Below are 23,313 nucleotides of genomic sequence, written 5' to 3'. Positions count from 1 at the left end.
GAGAGGCCTGCAGAATGGCTGGAAGAAAGGGAAGAAGAAGAATGGCTAGTGTGTTGGAGCTTTCACTACTCATTCATTCACTTAACCACTGTGTGTTAGGCTCTATTCTGGGCACTGAGGCTCCAGATATAAACAATCTGGTTTCTGCCTTCATCACGCTCCCACTCTGGTGCAGGTGGCAATGCCGAGCTAAGAAATGCCCAATGACATTGCTATGAGGAGCTAGCCATGCAGAAAAGTGGGGGAGGGTGTTCTGCTGGCAGAGCAGATGCAACAGTCCTGGGGCTGCCCAAGTGGGTGCGTTCTTATAATAGCAACACTTATTGAGAGTTTCATGAGTGCCTTCCTCTTTCCGAGTCAGTTCATGTGGGTTATCTGGTTAACTTCTTCCACATCTCTTCGGGGAGTGGAAGAGTATTTGATTATTTATTATACTTGGCAGCTGAGGAAAATGAGGCTCAGAGGTGGTGACTTGCCCAAGGTTACACAGGTGGGAAGTGGAGGGGCTGGGATTTGAACCCAATGCTGTTAATCAACACGAATGCCACCCTATCAGAGCCTGGGATGTCAACACCTTGTGGGCCAGGGCTGATGTATTCTTCACCCTGTGACCTCAGTCTTTTCATCTGTACAAGGGGGTGTGAGTTACTCATGCTTCTCAAGATTCCTGGCCCCGAGACAGAGGGTTCTTAGGGTGGCCAGATTAGAAAATACAAACTTAGGACACACAGTTAAATTTCATTTTCTGATGAATAATTTTTTACTATGATTATGACCCCAAAATGAATAAGCATGTCACCAATCCCTGCACGAACTCCAGGTTCCAGACTACAAGTCCCATAATCCATTACGTCATCCCTTTAGGAACCTTCTATGATTTCTACATTCATTCATCCCAAAATTATATAGCTCACCCATTGCGTGACAGGCTTTCTATTAGGTTCCGGGGATACATCAATGCACAAAGCAGACCAAAGTCTTCGCCCTCATGGAAGTTTAACATCTACATTCCTTGGAAGTTTTAAGTGATTTTTTCCAGACTTCTGCCAGGAAGACTACAGCTTCAATGATCCCCTGTGCTTGCTCAATGAGACTACAACTCCCAGGAGACCAAGCGCACCAAGCAGGCCCCTCCCTACGTTACCAACTTTTTGCTCCGTTCAAGGTCAAGTTCTACATCCGCAGTCACCGCCCCCTCCTCCCACAGCAAAGACAGGGCGTAAATAAGTTCCACTTCAAACAGTTCTTTTTTAAGTCTCCGTATTTCCTGACTTGGAGTTTATGTGAAACTTTAGCAGTTTTAGCCAAACAGTCCACCACAGCTAGCATTCTGGAGTAAATGAGCGGGCCTACAACTCCCAGGTGGCTTCGCGCGCTCCGTGAGAAGTACACCTCCCAGGAGGCAGCGCGGCGGCGCGGGGCGGTCCGCAGTAGTGCCCGCAGGACCCCGGGGCGGGCCCGGGCTGCCCGGCGCTGCGTCCTCAGGACCCCGGCGGCTACCCGTGTGGAGGTGAGTCTGCGGGAGCCGCCGCCGTCGCTGCCGCCGCTGTCCCATTCAAGCCGCCGCTCTGCGCGGCTCCCCCGCCGGCCAGGATGCTGGAGGAAGCGGGCGAGGTGCTGGAGAACATGCTGAAGGCGTCGTGCCTGCCGCTCGGCTTCATCGTCTTCCTGCCCGCCGTGCTGCTGCTGGTGGCGCCGCCGCTGCCCGCCGCCGATGCGGCGCACGAGTTCACCGTCTACCGCATGCAGCAGTACGACCTGCAAGGGCAGCCCTATGGTGCGTGGACCCCGGCCTCCCTCCTGGCCTCCCCCGAGCCCCCGCCTTCCCTCCACCGCGCCCCTCGGCCCCTGGCTCAGCCGGCCTCCTCTCGGCCTTCCCCGAGCCGAGATGCCCCCTTCCCTCAGCCGGGTCTCTGCTTCCCGGGCCCTAGGACCCTCCTGTCCGGCCTGTCCAGCTGCCAGACCCTCACCTAGGCCCATGCAAGGCAGAGCGTGGATGCCTAGACCTCCGCTAGGCCCCCAGCTCTCCGCCCGGTGCCCCAGGAGTCCCCCGCGCCGGCTCCCACACCTTCCCGTCCTTGACAAGGGCTGCCTGTCCCAGAGCCCTCCGACGCTTAGGCTAAGCTCCCTCTGCTCCTGAGTCCCCGGGTCCCCTCTCCAATTCCCAGCGGGGCCGGCGTCGCGTTGCCCAGGATGTCCCTCCCTGGGGCACCCCCGCGTGCCATCCCCACTGGGCCATCCTCTGCTCCCAGAGCTTCGCCCTCTGGCCTGGTGGATTTGGAGGTGAGCCACCTCGCTAGGGTCTGCCCGGTGAGCCGCCCAACGTGCTGTTCCACCCAGCCCCTGCTTTCCACAGCCCCTGGGCACCTGGGTGCTCTTGGTGCAGCCTCCACATTCTGCTCCCCTCGGGACTCCAGAGCACAGATCGCCAACCCGAACCCGAACCTTTGACCCTAACTAAGGCCTGGCCCCAGGTCAGGGCCCGTTCCTCTCCAGGCTCTGAGCTCTCCCAGGTCCCCGCTCATGAGCCAGATTCCTCAGAATTCCTTAGCCCGACTCCGCTCCCCCTGTTTAGCCCCTTGCCTTAGGGTCCTGAGGATCCCTTGGACCCCATGTCCTGACCTCTCCTTTGGTATTTGCACCCCTCAGTTAAGCTTCCTCACCTCTAACTTCCTGGAACTCCGCTTGCTCCCTCTCTCCGGGATTTCTGTGTTGTCTCTGATTCCTGGGCCTGCGCAGCTCCTTGCTCCCCCACTCCTGCTGCTCCACCTGCCAGTGGTGGTTCTGACCCCAGTGCCCAAGTTATCCTACGTTCCCTGGTCTCTTCCCAACTACATGCCTGTATCCGTTGTTCCAGAACCTTCTGGCCTCTGGTTTCTCTTCCAGCCCGGTGCTTTAGGTCCCTGCAAGTCAAAGCCTGACTTCTTATGAAGGAGCCTCCCTCTCCAGTTCTCTTGGTCCCCTGTCTCTAAGGGGTCTGCCTCGTTCTCGTCGACTGCCCTCTCCTGTTAGACCATCTCAGGCCGACTGGCGACCCCTGAGGCCCCAAGCCCTGCCAGGCCTTTGGAGAGCCTCAGGCTCTGGAGACGCGTCCAGACTTCCCCTCAGATCCCTCCTCGCCACAAAGTTATGCTCTTTCTGTTCAGAGCAGTGGTTGTCAACCCAGGGTTCATTGGGTGATGACTTTAGGATGGTCATACTGGGGGTGCTTTGCGTGGGTGGGGGTCAGGTATACTGCTGATCACCTCACAGTGCCCAGCACGGCCCCACACAGAGAAAGATCCGGCCCCAGTGCTGAGGGGAGACACTTGGGGTTTCCGTGATGGTTCTGAACCCGAGGCCTCAGGCTCTGGAGGAGTCGGGGTGGGGGACCAGGAGCTCTAATCTGTGGGCACGTTTCTGTGCATTGACATTCTCCTGGGGGAAGGGTCTGACCAGTCTGTACAGTGGACCTTCTGTGACGGTGGACGGGTTCTGTGCTTTCACTCATACGGAGCCACCAGCCCCAGGTGGCCACTGGGCAATGGGGATGTGGCTCTGCCACAGAAGGAGATTTTCACTGTTATTTAATTGTAATAAAGTCACCTACTTACGTGTGACAGGTGGCTGCCATCCTGGTCTAGAGTTTTCATTGGTTTCCCAGAGGAATCCACAGTCCAGAAGGCCCAGATCCTAAAACTCAATATAACCAATTTCTCCAGACCCTGAGTCTCAGTTCCTTCAACTCACACCTGTCATTCTGTCCCAACCCAAACGACTCACTCAGAAGCCTTGCCAAGAGCCTCTGCCCTGCCCCTCCCAACACACCCAGCTTCCCTCTCTGGCCCCTTGGACAGCTGTAGTCTGACAGCCTGGACTCCCCCAGGTTTCCTCTGGCCCTTTCAGCACTGTCCTGCTTGCACCTGATGTGGCCTCCCTTCTCCCCTCCAAACCCACCCAGGAAATGCTGGCTGAATTTGTGGAGCAAACAGGTGCCAAGGCACCATCTTTCTGAATGCAGAGCCACGCTCTCCATCTCCCTGCAGTGCAGACCCTAGGAGACCTCTCTCCCGGCCTCCTCTCCTTTCCCTTGGCTTTTCCCCTTTCCCTCCCTTTTCTAAGTCCTTTGCTCCTGACCCTGGGATTCCCTCCCGTTCTTTTTTTTTTTACTTGGTATCTCCCTCCACATACCCCCTTTCTTGACCCCTGTCTTTGTTGCTCTAGTGAGAAACACAGACACCTCCCGCCCTCTGTGAGGCATTTATACAAGCTCTGGGTCCCCGGGGTGATTGGAGGGTGCCTGGTGGGGCACCCACCCATGTTAGCCAAGTGCTGCTTATCTGCCGAGCAGGGAGACGGAGGTCGGCTTGGGAAACTTGAATGAGGCTCTGCCGGTGGGGCTTACGTGTTCACACCCCCACACACCCTGCGATCTCCCTGGCTCACATGTCAGGCAGACCACTGCTGCCTGGGGAGAAGCTGGTGGGATAGTTGGTGGAGGGGAGGCTCCTCAGGGGTCTGAGGCACTGCTACTTCTTCAGCAGCAGCAGAAAGACGTGGTGTGGCCAGGAGAAGCCCTGAGTCTCTCCCTGCCAGTGGTGCCTCTGAGAACTGGTCGGCTCGGTCGCTGCTGAGTGCAGGCTCCCAGTGTCTCTCACGCCCTCTCCTAGAGTGCACGCCCCAGGCTCCCCACCTCTGGTGCAATCCTGGCTCAGAGTCTCTCGTTTCCCAACTTCCTGTCACTCCTGTTAAGAAACAGGGCTGGGCAGCTGCCCAGGAAGGAAAGGCGTGTGCTCTTTGTGCTGCCGTGAACGGTACTGAGGGAAATAAACCAGGTACAGGGCCACAGGTGTGGCCCACCCCCCTACCAGCTGGACTCTGGCCTTTCTGAGGTCGACTGCTGCTTTAACAGCGCTTGCTTTGTGCTGGTGCACTGTGGCTCAGCAAGGCCCTAGGAGGTGGGGGTGTTAGTACCCCAGCACCCTGCTGGGCAGACGTGCCAGGGCTTCTTTACCTAGGATTGGCCCTTTAGCCATTGCTGTAAATAAAGTTTTATTGGCACACAACCACACGCTAGTTGATGTGTTTCTGACAGCAGAACTGAGTAGTCATGACAGAGCCGCTACAGCTCAGCCAGGCAAGAGAATTAATTGCTTCTTTGGTCCTCGATAGAAAAGTTTGCAGGCTCCTTAGTGGGAACCAGCAACCTCTGTCCAGGTGTCCAGTGCCCTCTACCAAGCCTGCTGGTCCAGAGCAGGGATGTAGGAGGCTGTGCTGGCTTTAACTTCATATCAGTAAAGATGGTCTCTGCCCTTGGGGTGCTCAGAGTCTGGGGGACAGTCCCTGGCCTTCCTCTTTTCCCTCTCCTTCTCTAGCCTTGCTTCCTCCCTCCAGAAATTGGGTCCTGATTCCTGCCCTGTAGGAGCACCAGGCCCAGTGAGGAGATGCACACAGAAGGCTCCACAGGCTGCCCTTCATGTCCTCGCCCCTGAGGTGACGTTTGAGCCCCTCTGGGAGGCTGAGGGCCCAAAACAGGTGGGGCATGGAGGAGGGGCCTTCTGAGCATTTCAGGACTTTCAAGGGCATCCTGAAGGTCTTTGCTGCCCTCCCCTGCTTAAAGCAGAGAGAAGTTCCCCAGAGGATTGGGGGTGGAAGCAGGGTACCCCTGGCCCAGGGCATATGGCCCACCTTTACTCCTTGGTCGCAGGCCCCCTGCCAGAGATGGCCCTCCCTGTTCCCACCTGGGATGCTGTCTCTTCAGTGTCCACCGGCCTCCCTCCCCACCATCCTCCTAGGGCACGCCGTTGGAAGCAAGCCTTCTGTCTGCTTGCTCACTTTCCCGAAGAGCTCATTCCTGGACAGCAGAGGCAGGGATCTAGGCTCCTGGCCCCGAGCCTGGGCTCAGTGTCGCCTAGCATAGGTCTGCCTCTGTGAGAGCATGGATGGCGCCTCCCCTGAGCTGCTTCCGCCTCCAGCTGAGGGCTGGCTCCCCTGGGGATGCCGGATCCCTTCTGTGTCCTCTGTGCTCACTGTGTGGGTCTCCCACTGGGGGCTCTGGAGGGCTCCATCCAGCCCTCATGGGGTCAGGGTTTACTTGGTTGCTTCAGCCTGGGTCAGCCTGCAGCATGTGAAATGTTCTGGACTCCTTGCTGCCTTTACAATTGGGGTGATTTGGTATAAGAATTGGGATTTCTGGCAGCTTTCCGGCAGCATGTAGGTGGCTCTGACATTGGGATGCTGACTGAGCCCCCTTACCCACCATTTCATTGGAAAAGATGGCTCCCTTGCCCGGCTGGTGTGGCTCAGTTGGTTGAGCATTGCTCTGTGCACCAAAGGGTTGCCAGTTTGAACCCTGGTCGGGCACGTATGGAGGGCAGCCAATTGATGTTTCTCTCTCACATTGATGTTTCTCTCTCTCTCCCTTCCTCTCTCTAAGCATGCCCTGAAGTGAGGATTTAAAAAGAGAAAAGATGGCCCCCAAGGGCCTGCCACTATGTTCCATTCTGTGTAGCTGTGGGGAGCTATGTAGACGTATTGCCCCCTCCACAGTCCAGCATTTTAACCTCAAAAGGGCTTCTTTGGGACGCCTTTCTCCAGCAGAACTTCCAGGACACAGCATTCACATGCTGTGTGCCCAAAGGGCTGGCCTTAGGAAAGCTCTCTGCGACTTCGATTCCAGTCAAGGGCTCCCGGGTTGCGGGCTCCATCCCCAGTAGGGGGTGTGCAGGAGGCAGCCGATCAATGATTCTCTCTCATCATTGATATTTCTCTCTCTCTCCCTCTCCCTTCCTCTCTGAAATCAATAAAAATAGAAAAAACAACCACACATGAACCTCTCAGGACGTAAGTGGCTGTGCTGGTTTTACTTTGCAGTGAATGAGGTCTCTGTCCCCTGAATTCCAGTTTAATTAGAGGAATAGATAGCCATACACATGCTAGAGCAGCCGTGGGCAAACTACGGCCCGCGGGCCGGATCCGGCCCGTTTGAAATGAATAAAACTATTGAAAAAAAAGACCGTACCCTTTTATGTAATGATGTTTACTTTGAATTTATATTAGTTCACACAAACACTCCATCCATGCTTTTGTTCCTGCCCTCCGGTCCAGTTTAAGAGCCCATTGTGGCCCTCGAGTCAAAAAGTTTGCCCACTCCTGTGCTAGATGGTGCTGAGGCCCCACCGAGAGGCTTAACGATCAGGGCAGTGTTAGAGCCCCGGAGGGAAGAGGGTGCCTGGTAGGAGGGGGCCAGAGAGGGCAGGACGGGCCACCGGGCTCAGGATAGCCAGGCCCAGAGTTTGGGTTTGCCCTAGGATTCTGGGAGTCGGGGGAGCCGACCTGTGGATTTGTCCAGGGGGAAGTCTCAGCTTTCCTTTGGTTCTCAAAAGGCCCTCCTGCAACGCTCCAGGGTTCAAGTGGGCACTGCATTCAATGCTGGCCATGGCCGACATGTACTGGGGCATGTGGGCAGAGGGCTGGTGGGACTCGGGGTTACTGAGTTGGTGTTCTCTGGGCAAGGGTCTTGGACCCTGCTGAGGGAGCACCCCACCCTTTGGCTCCCCCCTAGGCACACGGAACGCAGTGCTCAACACGGAGGCGCGAACCATCGATGCAGATGTGTTGAGCCGCCGCTGCGTGCTCATGCGGTTGCTGGACTTCTCCTACGAGCAGTACCAGAAGGCTCTACGGCAGTTGGCTGGCGCCGTGGTCATCATCCTGCCACGGGCCATGGCGGCCGTGCCCCAGGACGTCATTCGGGTGAGCCCCCATTCCCCACCTTCTGTACAGGCCAGGGTCCAGAAGCTTCTGTGGAAAAGGGGACACTGGATTTGGAGTCATCTGTGTGGCAAGCCATTTCCCTGAGCCTTTGGGCCCTTGTCCTTCAGGAAGCAAATGCCTCCTGTTCCCCTTCATCATTGGTTCCTGTCCCCCTGGAGTGACTCTGCAAGGGAAACTGGGTAATGTCTGGGGACATCTGTGGTTGTCACAACTGGGGGTGCTTTTGGCATCAGGTGGATGCCACCAGGGGTACCGTTCAACACCCCACAGTGCCCAGGACAGGCCCCACAGAGAGTGACCTGGACCTGATGTCAGCAGTGCTGAGGGGCAGAGGTCTGCTTTGAATGAACAGGGTCTGATAGGATCCCCCAAGATTCTGCGGTAAAGATGCTTTGCACATGAGAAGGGGGTGTGGGGCGGTGGAGGTTGGGTAGGGTCAGCAGCCCACATTTTCCAAGAGCCAGCTCAGTGCCAAGCATACAATTTATGCCCACTGTCCATGTGGGTCCCTGCCGTCAGCTTAGGAAGCCAGCACCCATTGCCCACTTACTGCTAAGGATGTGATGGCCAGTGAGGGCAGGACAGTCCACAGTAACACCAGACCTGACCCCAGCCTGACTGGCTCCAGTGCCTGTTCTCTCAGCCCACTTCCTCCCTCCTGGGTACCACCCAGGGGGCCCCTGGGCACCACCACACCTCACCTGTCCCTCCGTCTTCGTCGTACTTTCCTGTCTCCTTCTTGCCCCTTCCTCTTCTCTGGTGCAATCCTAGCTTCTTAGCTGCCTCCGTGGAGGCATTCTTTCAGGCCTGGCCTATCTGCCCTCCAGGGACAGCCACTGGGCACCCCCAGGCCATTAGTCACCTAACTGTGTGTCTCTTCCACAGCAATTCATGGAGATTGAGCCTGAGATGCTGGCCATGGAGACCATTGTTCCTGTGTACTTCGCTGTGGAAGACGAGGCCCTGCTCTCCATCTATGAGCAGACTCAGGCTGCCTCTGCCTCCCAGGGCTCTGCCTCTGCTGCCGAAGGTGTGGGGGGCTGCAGGAGCCGAGCGGGTTCATGGGGAGCCTTCCCTGTTGAGGTCCAGGGTCACACTGTGCCACTTCTGAAACCCTTAGCACATTACCCATGCTTACCAGTGCAAGTTACCAGACCCTGCCCCAGACCTGCTGCCACAGTCTCAGGGCTGGGGGCCAGGACTCTGCATTTAATAGCCCCCACCTTATCCCACCCCACCACTGATTTTCAGGCAAACAAAAGCTTTGAGAGCTACTAATTTGGAGGGAGGTGTTTTCTGTCTTCAGCCTCCAGATGTTTATGGAAAACATGGCATCTATTTCGTTTTCTCTGTCCTTCCTGCTGAATACATCAGGGTGGGTCACAACGTTCTTGGGAGGAGGAGAAAACCTTCCTCCTATGCCATGGACTGGGGATGCTGTGGTGAGCTGGAAGCGGGAGTGGTGAGCTGGGAGCAGGAGTGGTTCACCGTTGGGAGTGAGATAGCAAAATTAGTCAAAGAAATGCAGCTGAAAGGAACCGCCTGACCCTCTGTTGTCACCTATTGAAACGGCAGGTGTAACAAGAGAAAAGTACTCAGAACTGACAGGAGTGGGCAAGGCAGGAGGGCTTTCCACACCGGCAGACTTGGCTCAGCCCCCTGGGGAAGCAGGCTGGCAGTATGTGTTTAAGCTGTAGACAAAGGTTTGATCCTCCGGGCCAGACGATTAGCTGCATGGGATGCTAGATTGGGGATTGACAAACCACAGCTTTTAGCTGTCTGTGTAAAGAAAGTTTTATTGCCACTCTGCTGTGTCCATTTGTTTATGTATTGTCTATGGTGGCTTTCACGGCAGCACAGTTGAACGGCTATGGCAGAAAATACTGCTCTCTGGCTTTTATACAAAAAGGTTGTCAACCCCTGGTTTATATCAAAGTCTTGATAGCACCTGTCTGCATTGACAGCAGAAGAGTGAATTTTTGGAAAGACCTAAATTTCCAGTTAGATCCAAAGAGGGAAGGAATCTTCTGCTCAGTGGAATATTATGCAGCCATTAACAATGACATCAGGGTAGAATTTTAGCAGCACGGAAAAATGCTTATTTAAGTTGGCAAGTGGCAAACATCCACAGTGAGCAAAGTGGCGCTGCCTTGTGTCTGGTCATGAGCAAGTGAGTTCCAAATCTTCGGGAGCTTAGGCTGTTAGGGCCTTTGGGGATGGGCTGGTGGATCATGGGCCACCTGATGGGAGACTCCTGTTTCTGGGTCACCTCTAGGGTGACCATCTTCATGGGTGCTGAGTCGGTCCTTGGAAGGCTGGGTCAGGGGACGTGAAATGCCTCTGTGAATTTGGAATAGAGGCCCAGGGTATTGCAGAGTGAGGGCACTCTGCCTGCTTGGGGTTGGGGTGACTTTCACCAGCTCATCCTGGACACCCAGGCTCTTTTCCATGTCCAGTCATCGCCTTGCATTCTAGTTTGTGTGGTCAGTTCTGTATGCAGCTTTGCATAGACTGACCATCTAGGGTCCAGGGTATGGGAGTGATGAGGGTGCTGGCTGTGGTCGGGGGACCCTTGGATTGACCCCTCACTGCTCCTGTCCCCAGTGCTGCTCCACACTGCCACTGCCAATGGCTTCCAGATGGTCACCAGCGGGGTCCAGAGCAAGGCCTTGAGTGACTGGCTCATCACCAGTGTGGAGGTGAGTGCCAGCCCTGTTCCTGTGCCGAGCCCCTGGGATGCGGGGTGCTGAGACCACTGTCTCATCCTCAGAGCCCGCCCTGGTGCTTACTGCCCAGTTAGGCCCATTGCAGCTGAGCGTACTGGTCTCCCCACCCTCTGCTTGGGCCAGGCACTGCCTTCTTATTAATGGGGGCTTCTGTAGGCCCAAATTCCCAGGGACTTACACCAGATGGTGCCAGGCTGCTTGGCACTGCCCCCATGTCAGTGTGCAGACTCTGGTAAAAGTTGGGGTGCAGCCACTCCTCTGCCTCCCAGACTAAGCGAGTCTGCCTTAGAGCTGTTTAACACACAAAATCAGTTGAGCCCTGGCCGGTGTCCTCAGTAGTAGGTGTTGGCCTGCGCACTGAAGGGTTGCAGGTTTGATTCCCAGTCAAGGGCATGCACCTGGGTTACAGGTTCGTTCCCAGTCCTGGTCGAGGTGTGTGTGGGAGTAAACCAATCAGTGTGTCTCACATGGATGTTCTCGGCCTCCCTCCCGTCCACTTTCTCTAAAAATCATGGTGGGGAAATACCCTCTGGTGAGGATCAACAGAAAAACAAAGTCATTCAAGAATCCCATGCCTTTCTGTAAGTTCCCTTGAATTCCTCTTGCATTTCAGAGGGCCACTCAGGGATGTCCAGGCTGAGGCCTGGAGCCAAGTGAAGTGGCAGTGAGGAGAGGACTGGATTCCTGCAGAGACGGGGCAAGAGGCACGGCAGCTAGCAGGGCTGGCAGGCCGATTCAGGATAAGGGAGGCTGCTGCAGCCTCTGAGCAATTGATACAACACTCAGATGAATACGTGTTTTAAAGTTGCATAAGAGATGGTGGTGATTTGGGCAGAGAAAACCTGTACTGGCCAGAGTCCTTGTTATCAGACTCCCAGGGGGTCACAGCAGATGGAGCCACTGAGGGTCTGGTGGGTCCCTTTCACATTTTTGAAAAAATATTTTTATTGATTTCAGAGAGGAAGGGAGAGGGAGAGATAGAAACATCAATGATGAGAGAGAATCATTGATTGGCTGCCTCCTGCACCCCCCACACTGGGGATCAGGCCTGAAACCCGAGCATGTGCCCTGACCGGGAATTGAACAGGTGACCTCCTGGTTCACAGGTTGATGCTCAACCACTGAGCCACGCCAGTGAGGCCCCTCTCACATTTGAGGCTCTGTTCCAACCTGGTTGCCGCAGCCTTTGGTTCTGAAAATGTCTGTGCTGCCATGAGTCCTCTGCCATTCCTATTATTCACATGGGAAGCAGGGGGCAGGGAGGAAGTGGGGGTGCTTGGCCTCCCTCCCAGGGTCCCCAGCCAGTGCTGGGACCTGCACTGGGGCTCTTGGGGCTCCATTCCTGACTGCACCATTTCTCCTTACCAACAGTGCTCTGCCCTTCAGAACAGTGGCTTGGAGCTCAGCCTTTGAAGGGCAGGCTTGGTGCGGGGGGAGAAGCACACTAAGAAGACGGCACAGATTCCTGTCGCTAGAGCTGTGGCCAGCGAACTGCAGCCCTGGGCCAAGTCTGGCCTTCAGCCCATTTCCATTAAGTTTCATTGGCACCTGGCCACGCCCATTCATTCACAGGTCGCCCACAACTGGCAGGTTATGACCGACCCTAGAGCTAGCAAAGCTAAAAATACTCTCCTACCCCTGGCCTGCTGGGTGGGGGCAGCCTGGACTGTTCTGGTGGTCAGAACCCCAGCTGGCTGGCCGCTTCACAGATTGTCTCTCCACAGGGACGGCTGACGGGCCTGGGTGGAGAGGACCTTCCCACCATCGTCATTGTGGCTCACTACGATGCCTTTGGAGTGGCTCCTGTACGTATACGCTCGCCTCAGGAGGGGAGGTGGGTGCCTTTCCTCCCACACTGCTCAGCCCAGCTCAGACGCAGAAGCGGCTGTCTGTGGACAGCAGCTGTGGTCAGCGGAGCAGCTCCCACTCTGAGAGCCCTTTAGGCATTACCTCAGCTCCTCTGAGGACCCTGCAGGGTGGGTGTCGTCTTCCAGTTGAGACAGGCGAAACCAGGGCGAGTCTTGTGGACAGGGCTCCATTGCAGATAGGTGGCTGGGCCTGGAATAGAGCCCGGCGTGTCTGTCAGGGTCCCCAAGAGACTCGGTCAATAACTCACCGAGAGTACCCCAGGGCTCAGCAAGATGGGTGTCCTCATGGCCATGTTTGTGCAGAGACAGTACTGAGCCAGGGGCAAAGTGCGTGGGACAGGTTGGGGTGGGGACTAGGCACAGCTTCCAGAGTCCACAGCACTCACTCCCCCAAAACAGGATGTGACCATGCATGTGAGGTGTAGTCTCCAGGGCTCATAGAGGCCCCGTGCCCAGGGTTCTCACTGGGGGCCGATCAGACAGGCCCCTCTGCCTGGCAAGTCCGAGATCCAGAATCCGGAGGAGGGCCCGTGCACAGTATGAGTCATGTGTTGGCACAGACAGGTTATGCCCGGGAGCCCCCATCAGTGAGGGTGGTGGGAGCCCCCAGAGTCCAGTTCCAGACATCGCCCAGGGCTGGCCTTCCAGGCCGGCTTCTCTGAGGAGAGAAGCCTGAGGTGCACTTAGCCCTTCCCACAGGCTGCAGGCATCCCTGGGCCACCTCTCAGCGCTCCCAGCATGGCAAGATTGGGGCCAGAGTGTAAATCTGCTTCCTTTGTCAAGAAAGTCTTGCTTTGGAAGAACAACCAGCTGAACCAAACAGGGAGCTGATGGTGGGTGGACCTGCAGCCTTGTGTGAGTGTTTGTGCCACAGACCAGGGACAGCTGTTCCAGGGGCCACACACCTGGGAGGCCAAGGCCAGCCTTGAGAACACCTGGACCAGCCGGGGCCCAGAGACAGGCTCTGAACAGTTAGCTGAGAACAACGCCCCTCAACTTGTTCATTATTCCTTTTTAGACACTTTCGTCCTAATTTCTGTCTGTGAAATTTAAAAAAAATAATAAAATAAAATAATTCCCATAATGTAAAACTCACTCTTGTAAAGCATACAATTCAGTGGTTTTTAATATAGTCACGAAGTTGTATAACCATCTCCACTATCTAATTCCAGAACATTCCTTCATCCCCATCCCTATTAGCAGTCTGGACATTTCACATAAATGGAATCACACACTCTGTGGCCTTTGGTGTCTGGCTCCTCTTGCTGAGCATCCTGGTCCTCTTCCCCATGAATTTTACTTCTGTTGATACACTATGTGTTGGTTAATAGACTGTGACCTGGGGAGACTCCTGAGCCATTATGGAATCCAAGATTTCTTTCCCCAGGAAATAGTCATTGCCCCATTGGAGTACTGCTTTCAGTCACAGAACCCAGATGAGTTGAAGGAAGGCGCAGAGGGCTGGTGGGCTGGCAGGGGGGAGAACCTGCACCAACTCCCCCCATAGTGAAGGGAGTGAGGGTCCGAGTGCACATGCTGAGGCTGCTGGGTGGAGGCAGCCCTGGTGGCACAGTTCCCTGCTCTGCACAGGGCAGAGTTGCAGTGGGCAAGGAGACGCAGAATAGCGTCAAGTGTCCAGCGCTCATCCGGGAGGACATGGAGGTGCTGTCAGCCTGGGGCTCTAAGCAGAGGAGGGTAGCCATCCCAGGCCTGCTCTAAATGTGGACTGGGGACAAGACTGCACCGGCAGAGTGCTGTGGGAGGAGGGTAATGAGGTGCCATGTGTGGCCGGTGGGGGGTGACGGCTGGTCTTGTCTTGCTCGTCCACAGTGGCTGTCACATGGCGCAGACTCCAACGGGAGCGGCATCTCCGTGCTGCTGGAGCTCGCCCGCCTCTTCTCCAGGCTGTACACCTACAAGCGCACCCACGCTGCGTAAGTGATGGCCGGGAGGGAGGGGCTGAGGGCCAGGTGGGGCCACGTGCTGATTGGGCCACACTGGTTACGCCTTGTGGCCCAGGTGCAGTTCCAACCCCAGGAATAACAGTGTCTCTGTTGAGGGCTACCATAGGCCAGGCCCCTCCCACATTCATCCCCTGGAATCCTGCCCAGGAGGCTCGGCTGCTGTTAGTCCCGGCAAGTGTTGGGGATGCTTTGAGCTGCAAGTAACAATAGAAACACTCTAAAAATAGTCACTTAAGCTAGTTTCCTGCTCTTGGCCATGTGGACACTGGGCTGGGTTGTTCTTGGTTTATTCACCCACACACCGCGCTGCCCTGGGGCAGAAAGGGGCCCAGCGAGAGCGTCAGTCTCCTAGAACTGTTGTCACCAAGCACCACACACAGAAGCTGAAATAGCAAACATTTATGCTCCCAGTTCTGGAGGCCAGAGGCCTAGATCAGCTTGTCACAGGCCATGCTCCCGCTAAGGCTCCGGGGCAGGGTCCTTCCTGCCTTCCGCAACTCCTGGGAGCTGCCTCCAGTCCTCAGAATTTCTTGGCTGTGGCTGCGTCACTCCAGTCTCTGTCTCCTTCCTCACACGTCTTCTCTCTTTCTGTCTTTTCTCTCCTGTAAGAATTGCTGTGGCCCTGGTGGGATGGGTGCGGTGGAGGATGAGGGAGGCCCAGGATATGGTCTTTGGTGACAGCCTGGCTTCAGTCCTGCTTCGGGAAAAGCAGTGCTGGATTCCTTTCTCCTTTCTTTCTGGTCTATTTCCTCGTCATCGATTGGAACCAGGTTGTCGCCTGGTTTTGAGGGCTCAGAGAAGCCTCTGGAACAGCGGTTCCCACCCAGGGTGACTCTGCCCTAGGGGATACTGGACTGTGTCTGAGGACATCTGTGGTTGTCACAACTGGGCATGCTCCTGTCATCGAGTGGATGGAAGCGGCTCAGTACACCAGGGTGCCAAGGATGGTCCCACACGGAGATGACCCGGTGCTGATGCCAGAAGTGGGCAATGGGGAAGCCCTGCCCTAAGGGCTGGTCAGGATTTTGCACTTGGGGGAGACCATCTCCTCCTTGTTGAGGACTTGGACACGTATCTGCCAAAGCTGACACCTCTGCTCTCCCCATCAGGTATAATCTCCTGTTCTTTGCGTCTGGAGGGGGCAAATTTAACTATCAGGGGACCAAGCGCTGGTTAGAAGACAACCTGGACCACACAGGTTCGTGGCCCCCAGCTTTCCCAGGTTATGTGGTCAGGGGCTCTTGGCTTCCCCCCCCCCCCCGACCCCGGTCAGCTCCTACTGTCTCCACAGATTCCAGCCTGCTCCAGGACAATGTGGCTTTCGTCCTCTGCCTGGACACCGTGGGCCGGGGGAATAGCCTCCACCTGCACGTGTCCAAGCCGCCCAGGGAGGGGACGCTGCAGCACGCCTTCCTGCGGGAGCTGGAGATGGTAGGTGCCCCTGGTGACGAAGGAGCCCCCCAGGCAGCAGCTTGACCCCATGCTGGGCACGTGCCCATTTCACAGACAGGGGCCCGGAGGCCCTGACAAGGGCAACAGTATATCACAAGGGACTCGGGGCCAAGCTGGGGTATCTGCCCTACTGTCCCTTGTTAGCTAGTGTCCACCACCAGCCAGGCATCAGACCAGGCACTCTGCAAACCCTGGGATCTTGAGTGAGCCTCAGTTGGCTTCCTGGGAGGCAAGTGGGTTTTCCCCATTTCTAAACGGGGGAGGTTTGGGGAGGGACATGGGACCCGCTTGGCCTCAGGATCCTGTGAACGTTTGTAGAATGAACTCAGTGCAAGATGTCCCTCTGCAGACTTGCTGGGTGTGGCCGGGACCCTGGGCAGTGGGCGGACTCCCTGACGACGCCCTCCCGCACAGGTGGCTGCTCACCAGTTCCCAGAGGTACGCTTCTCGATGGTGCACAAGAAGATCAACCTGGCAGAGGACATCCTGGCCTGGGAGCACGAGCGCTTCGCCATCCGCCGGCTGCCGGCCTTCACCCTGTCCCACCTGGAGAGCCACCGTGATGGCCAGCGCAGCAGCATTATGGACGTGCGGTGAGTGCGGCCCCAGGCCTCCCACTTTATCTCATAGCTGTCTTTCTGTCATCTGGGTCCTACAAACAAAACTATTCTTCCAGAGTAGGGGGCTGGCAGTAGACATGGTGCCTGGAGGGAGCAATCCTGCCCTGTGGGTTCGGGGGAGGGGCTGGCACTAGCCTGGCAGCTCAAGAAACAGGAGTGTGGCTCACCAGGAGTGTGCTTACTCAGCAAGAGGGTGCTGGGGACGGGGAGGACACAGCAAGTGGCTTTCCCCCACCTCCAGCCCCTATGCATGACTTTTAGACCCTGAGCACCTGTGGCTTCTGCCCCCAGGACTTTGCATGGCTGTGCTGCCACCTGGCGAGCTGTGCTCTGTCTCCCAGGCCCCTCATGCTTCCTTGGGAGCCCTCCCACCAACTACTTTCTCACTCTTTTCTCTGGCGCTGCTACCTCTGGCTTCCGTTGTTTTAGGACCTCACATCCCATTAGTTCCCCCTGCTAGCATGGCAGCCCCCAGGGGGGGCCTGGGACAGTCTGCCTGTGCCCTCTCATTGGCCAACCCTGAACAACGTCCTAGCTACTGGACACGCATCAGCTGGGGGAATGAAAAGGTGGTCCTGGATGGGGTTCAGCCCAGCCTGGTGACAGGCAAGACCCAGAGAGTGAGAACAGGCACAGCGGGAGCATCAGCTGGTCCCGCGGCTGGAGGGCTTCTTGGAGGAGGTGGCACTGAAACCAAGGGACATGAGTCAGGAGAAGGGTGTTCCAGGGCAGAGGAAGCTGAGAGCAAAGGAGAGTTGGAGGAAAAGAGGAACAGAGCCCGGAGAGTGAGTGAGCCACCTCCCCCTGCTGCTCCCCCCTCCCAGGGTGGGCCCAGCATCTCACACCCACTTGGATCAGTGACGTTTTGCCTCCAGCGTTCCTCTTTTCGGGTCTGTGTTGCCCATGATCCCTGGTGTCCCTTGGCTTGTGATTGCATCACCCCAATCTGTGTCTCCTTTGTCACAAATTTTCCTCCTAGAAGGACACCCGCCATTGGATGTGGGGCCACCCTACTTCAGTGTGACCTCATCCTAACTAATCACATCTGCAAAGATCCTACCCCCAAATCAGGTCACCTTCCCAGGTTCGGGCGGGTGTGACTTTGGGGGCGATATTTGACCCTAACTGCTTGGCAGGTTCTCTGACCACCCACGTTCTAGATAAGGAAACAGGCTCAGAAGGGTCCAGTCATTTCAGGCAGACACAAGGAGCCAGGCTAGCTTCTCGTACCTGCAAATAACCCCCATGGGTGCTGGGCAGCCTTTTGAGGAGGGCAGGGTCCCCCTAAATTTTAAAGCAGAATCTGAGGTGTGGAGAGGTGCCCGCCCTGCCCAAGGCGGCTGTGTCTTTTCTTATTTACATTATCATTAGATACATGGTTGCTCTTGATTTTTGGTGATTATAAATGATGCTGATTCCAAATATATAGAGATTTTTTTTCCAAATCCGCCCTGAAGGTCCCGGGTTGACTCTAAAACCCTGACCCGCAACACAAGGCTCATCGCAGAGGCCCTGACTCGAGTCATCTACAACCTGACTGAGAAGGTGAGGCCCCACCGGTGGCCGCAAGCCCTCCCTCCCTCCACCCAGTGCACCAGGCGGGTCGGGACTGAGAGCCTGTCCTTCCTCTCTTTGCAGGGGACGCCCCCGGACATGCCTGTCTTCACAGAGCAGATGGTAACCGCTGGGCTGGGTGGGCAGGGGTCCTGGGGCAGCGGTAGGAAGGGGTCCCTTGACCATGGCCATGTTCCTCGCAGCAGATCCAGCAGGAACAGCTGGACTCCGTGATGGACTGGCTCACCAACCAGCCCCGGGCTGCCCAGTTAGTGGACAAAGATGGCACGTTCCTCAACACCTTGGAGCACTACCTGAGCCGCTACCTGAAGGAGGTGAAGCAGCACCACATCAAGGCTGACAAACGGTGAGGCGCAGACGGCCCCCACCCTGTCACAGGCTCATGAAGTGTGGCTGGCCAGTGAGCATGCTCTTCTAGAGTCTTCTATACCGCTCCCAGTGCCAGAGTGAGCAAATAAATAAAATACCGGATGAAAAGTTAAATGATAAGTGAAAAAGTACTGGGTACTAGTTAACTTTGAGTTCCCGATAAAACAGCAAATTGTTTTTTAGTGTAAGTACATCCCATGAAATGCTTGGATATGCTTATCCGAAAAGCCTGTTCCCTATTTATCTGAATCCGCAGAGAACTGATCTCCTGTGTTTTATCTGGCAGCCCTAACCTCCACCCGCCCTCTGGTCCTTTCGTGCTCTAGGCCTCAGGTGGCTAGTACCCCGGCCCCTGTCTGCCCTTAGGGTGCTTCTCCTCACCGTGGGCCCCCTGAGTTTTATCTTTTTTCTGCTCAAGGCTCCCAAGCTGAACTGAGCAGGCACCTCAGGGGGTGTGATAGGAGAGGCACCTGTGGGTGTCCACGGGCAGAAGATGTCCCCAGACTGCTAATTGCCCGTGCTGGCCTCCACCTGCCGTCCGAGTCACGGCACTCCCGGAAGCAGAGCGATTAGAAGAAACCGAGGCTCAAAGTGGCTCCACCGCCGAAGCCAGGGTCCTGGTTCCGGGCCATGGCCACCCGCCCTCTATAGAAATATTCCGAGACCAGCCAAGTTTCTACAGGCCCCGTGTTCCATTGTTAAAGATTGTTTCAGCACCAAAAAGCAATAGGAAAGATCGTATTTCAGAATAAAGGACTGCCCTTTCCCAGGAGGAATCGTGGCAGCCTCGAGGAGACACACACATAGGGTGCTCCCTCCATGTCCCTGGGCTTGTGAGACATCCGGGTGGTCTGCTATCTGGGGTCCCGGCTGTCGGGGCGAGTCCACTGAGAACCCACTCTCTCCCAGGGACCCCGAGTTTGTCTTCTACGACCAGCTGAAGCAGGTGATGAATGCCTACAGGTGAGCTGCTCTGGACCAGGAGCCCTTGTCCCCCTGGGTGACCATCCAGGGGACTGTGGTCCACAGGACAGCCAGGGAGTGGCCAGTTTCACCCCCTCTCTTGACCTCTGACTCCTCTCCCTCCAGGGTCAAACCAGCCATTTTCGACCTGCTCCTGGCCGTCTGCATCGGCGCCTACCTCGGCATGGCCTACACAGCGGTCCAGGTGAGCTCACAGGGCTCAGGTGGGAGGGTGACCTGCCCAGGTGAGTTCTCGCCCCATCCTGCCTAGAAGCATGTGATCCAGTCTCTGGGCCTTCCTTGGTGGGATTTGTCCCTGCCCTCACTCCTGACCTCACTTGCGCCCTCCCACTGCCTCCAGCACTTCGACCTCCTGTACAAAACAGTTCAGAGACTACTGCTGAAGGCCAAGACACAGTGACGAGGCCCTGCCAGCACCATGGGCCCCTGCCTGCCACCCTCACCACCACCCTTGGCCTGCAGGGGCTCACCGAAACCCCGAATTAGAGAGCTGTTCTGTGCTGCTCTTGAGGATTTAGGGGGTTCTTTCTCTTTTTGTCCTTCGAACTCCCTCGGAGGAGCATTGGGTAGAGTTCTGGGCCAGACCACGGACTGGGGGACAAGCGGTGGCCGAGCCTCTGGCCCGGGAGATGGCCCTTCGGCCCTCAGGCGCTAAGCCGCGCTGTGAGAGGAAATTTGTCCGGCACAGCCCTGCGGTCACTCCTGCTCGTGATGCCGACCACGGCTGGCACTGGCTCTGCATTTGTCCTCCACGCCGTCTCCATCCCCCTCAGTGTCCCGGATACTCTCTTCATGTTGGTCTGAGAGGGCAGCTCCAGCCTCCGGGCCCCAGCTTGTAGCTCCGGCCTTGGAAGGTTATGTCTCCTCCCTGAGCCAGGGCTGAGGCACATGTCTCCCAGGACCCCCATTGGGCAGTTGGTGCCCTGAAGACCTGGAGCGCCCCCCACCCCCACCCCGTTGCCTTCCTGCAGGGCCCTGGATTGTTCCCATCACTGGGGCTTCTCTGGCCTCTGCTCCCTTTCACTGCGCCCTAGGGAATGCCAGCATCTCCCCAGGCGTCTTCTCTGTTGGCTCCTGGGCTCCCAACCCCTGGCTCCCAAAGGGAAACCGGGTGCCTTTGGAGGCCCCAGGCTCCAGAGGCAGTGCCCAAGGAGGCCCTGGAGGAGGGGCCCTGGGCTGGAGGCTCTGGCCCCTCTGCGAACTCACTTCTTAGCCCAACTGAGCCGTATCCTCATCTGAAAAGGAGGGTGTGATGTGTCCTGGGCGAGTGCAATCCATGTTGGGGCCTGGTGGGGGCGTCAAGGCAGAGTGTTTGCTGGAGAAGATGTGTCGGTGGGATCCAGAGGGGGAAAGTGTGGGCTCTGCGAGCCTCAACCAAGCCCGCACTCCACAAACCAGGTGCCTCATGGGCGTGAGCTTCTCTCGGTGGAGAGAAGGCTTCCAGCACTGGATGGACCTCAGGGAGATGCAGGTGTACCAATTCATGAGCAATATAATCAAGCAAGTGTTAAATGCTAAGGGGGAGGCTCAGGACCGGAAAGGAGGGGCTCCAGGCTCCCCATGGAGGTCTGAAGTGGTGTAAAGGGGCAACAGGACGGCTCTCCCATCCCCCACCCAGCCTGCTGTTGCCCCTTCCCCAAAGCCCGCCAGCAGGAGGGACTGACTGGGCTCTTGGGGCTCTTGTCTGCCTCCACCTCAGTCTCCCACCTTTGCCAAAGCAGTCCCTGGGCACTTGCGGCTGTCCTGTCCTCAGCCTTCCGGGCCCCGGCTGTTGGCTAAGCCAGGTCTCGGGAGAGGTCAGCATGGGGGCCACAGGTTCTGCCTCGTTCCTCCTCCACCCTGCCCGGAGGACCCACTGCCCCAAAGACTTCACCAAATGCTTGACCGCCTCTGGGGGCTCATGCCACAGGATGGGAAGCTGGATGGGGTGGGAGGAGGGAAACTCATCTTTCCTCACATGTGACTGATGGGTGCACCGTCTGGGATTGCCCAGCTGGTGCCCTCCCTCCCCAGGGTGGCTCAGGCCACTGACTGTTCAGAGCTCAGGCTGGATGTGGGACGCAGTTGGATGATCAGAAAATAAAGCCATATCGAACATTCAGCCTCGAATGTCCTGTCTGGTGGTGTGGGCAGGCTGATTCTGAGGCTGTGAGGGGTTCTGTCCGGGCTCTCCCGGCTTCTGGCGTTCCTTGGATTGTGGACTATGGCTCCAGTCTGCCTCCACCTTCATATTGAGTCTTCTCTGTATGTGTGTCTCTAATATGGGTACTGGTTAGGATTCAGGGCCCACTCAATTCTAGGACAACCTCATCTCAACTAACTATGTCTGCAAAGGCCCTCTTTCCAAATAAGTTTTCATTTTGAGGTTCCCAGGGGTTATGAATTTGAGGGGACAGCATTCAACCTAATATGGGGGTGGGGGCACCAGGCTGTGTGGAGGCCCCTCCCACCAGTCAGGCCCATCCCCAGCCCCGAGGAGCGTCCTGGCCTGGGCACAGCCTCTGGGATACTGGTGCAGCTCACTCCGGGTTTATGGGGTGCGGTTGCTCCAGGCATGGGCAAGGAGGGGTGGGCCATCTCTCCTCTCCCCTGCCGTCCCCCTGCAGAGGCTGGAAGGTAACTTTGGCCTCATCATGAACTCCGGTAAAAGTCCCCACATTTCAGAGGAAAGGCCGGCCCGTTACTCCTCATATTAACATAAGCTGATGTTTCCGTTTTTTACACAAAAAGTTCCACACGAAAACCACCAATAGCCCCAGCTGGCAAAGATGGCTGCCCTCAGGCTCGTGTGTTTTCATCCTGTTTCCCAGTGTATGTGGGTGTATGTGAATATAAGTACATACCATCTCGTTTTGAAAATAGGACTCAATTTTTAAGTATTTCTCTTTAAATAGCTCTTTGCAGACATAACAGGAGTGCAGTGAGAAGGGCACACGCGCTGCTTTGTCTCTAGAAATGTTATAGGAAAGAAGTGAGCCAAGGCGGGGCTGCTGTCAGCTCACTGAAGAGTTAGAGAAACGGAGGCCTTGGAGACAGGTTCGGGGGTTAGCCCGGGACCAGCTGCCACTGCCCATGGCTCCCCTGGTTGCACCGGAGCCGTCACCACACTGAGGGGAACATTTCCCTGCTCCCTTCTGCAGTCTCTCCCTGTGCCCTTGTTCCCAGGTGGCCACTGATCATGTCCCTACAGATTGTCTCATTCAGCTCTGAAGTCAACCAGTATTAACCCCCCTGCTGCATGGCGAGAACAAGAGTCCCTGTCCCCGCCACCCTGGGGCCTGTGGTCCACTGGGGAATCAGGTAAAAATAGTGGGGGGTGGACAGTGATGGCTCCCCGAGGAGGCGATTTTGAGAGAAATCAGAATGGCAGGAAGGATTAAGCTGTGTGGAAATCCAGACAGAGGGCACAGTCCATGCAAAGGCCCTGGGGCAGGATGGTGCTCTCTGTTAGAGGAACAGTGAGGAGGCCCATGTGGCTGGAGGAGAGGCAGGCTGCTTGTAGGGGCCTTGGTGAGGTGTTTGCATTTTATACTCTGTGATGAGGAACCGTGGGGAGGGGGAGGCCCAAGGAGAGGAACATAGGCCTGACTTGTATTTGGAAAGGTCACTGACTCCCCAGATATGAAGATGAAATGAGATTGGGCCACGCGTGTCGGACGTGTGAGAGATGGTTCCTTGGGCTCCCTTGGTGCCCATGAACATCACCTTAAGTCCCCATCAGCCCTGGGTGGCAGCAAATAGTTTGGGCAAAAGCATCTTCTGAGTAGGGTACTGTTATCTTCCACCGGGACCCCAAAGGGGTCCAACCAGTGTCTTGGATCTCTTCCCAGGGATCTTTGTTTAAAAGGCAATAAAACACAATCTAGCATCTCTTGTAATCATCTCTCTCCCCCTTCTGCCCAAGGGTATAATCCACTGTCCATGTCCTTGTCATTCTTATTTTTTTAAATTCTTTTTAAAATGTGTTATTGATTTTAGAGAGAGGAAGGGAGAGGTAGGG

General features: G+C 56.4%; 1 protein-coding gene across 2 annotated transcripts; it reads left to right on the top strand.

The window, feature by feature from the left end:
• Nucleotides 1-1,231: 1,231 nt before the first annotated feature.
• On the top strand, nt 1,232-21,413 carry NCLN (nicalin; the record flags this gene model as incomplete). Of its 2 annotated transcripts, none has more annotated exons than XM_081092571.1 (15): nt 1,232-1,777; nt 7,544-7,734; nt 8,641-8,785; nt 10,360-10,454; nt 12,206-12,286; nt 14,180-14,283; nt 15,423-15,511; nt 15,605-15,744; nt 16,180-16,358; nt 17,843-17,930; nt 18,024-18,062; nt 18,143-18,306; nt 19,239-19,292; nt 19,419-19,497; nt 19,654-21,413. In XM_081092571.1, the coding sequence occupies 15 exons, from the start codon at nt 1,594-1,596 to the stop codon at nt 19,711-19,713; spliced, it is 1,692 nt and encodes a 563-aa protein (XP_080948697.1). In that variant the 3' UTR covers nt 19,714-21,413. The 2 variants fall into 2 exon arrangements, with proteins under 2 accessions (XP_080948697.1, XP_080948698.1); XM_081092572.1 differs by having other exon boundaries at nt 1,594-1,777; nt 18,146-18,306.
• Between the last annotated feature and the right edge of the window lie 1,900 nt (nt 21,414-23,313).

This window comes from Myotis nattereri (assembly GCF_964212035.1).
Source record: "Myotis nattereri genome assembly, chromosome: 5".
Lineage (NCBI taxonomy): Eukaryota > Metazoa > Chordata > Mammalia > Chiroptera > Vespertilionidae > Myotis > Myotis nattereri.
Note: the sequence above shows the minus strand (reverse complement) of the source record. Positions and strands in the feature narration are given on the sequence as shown.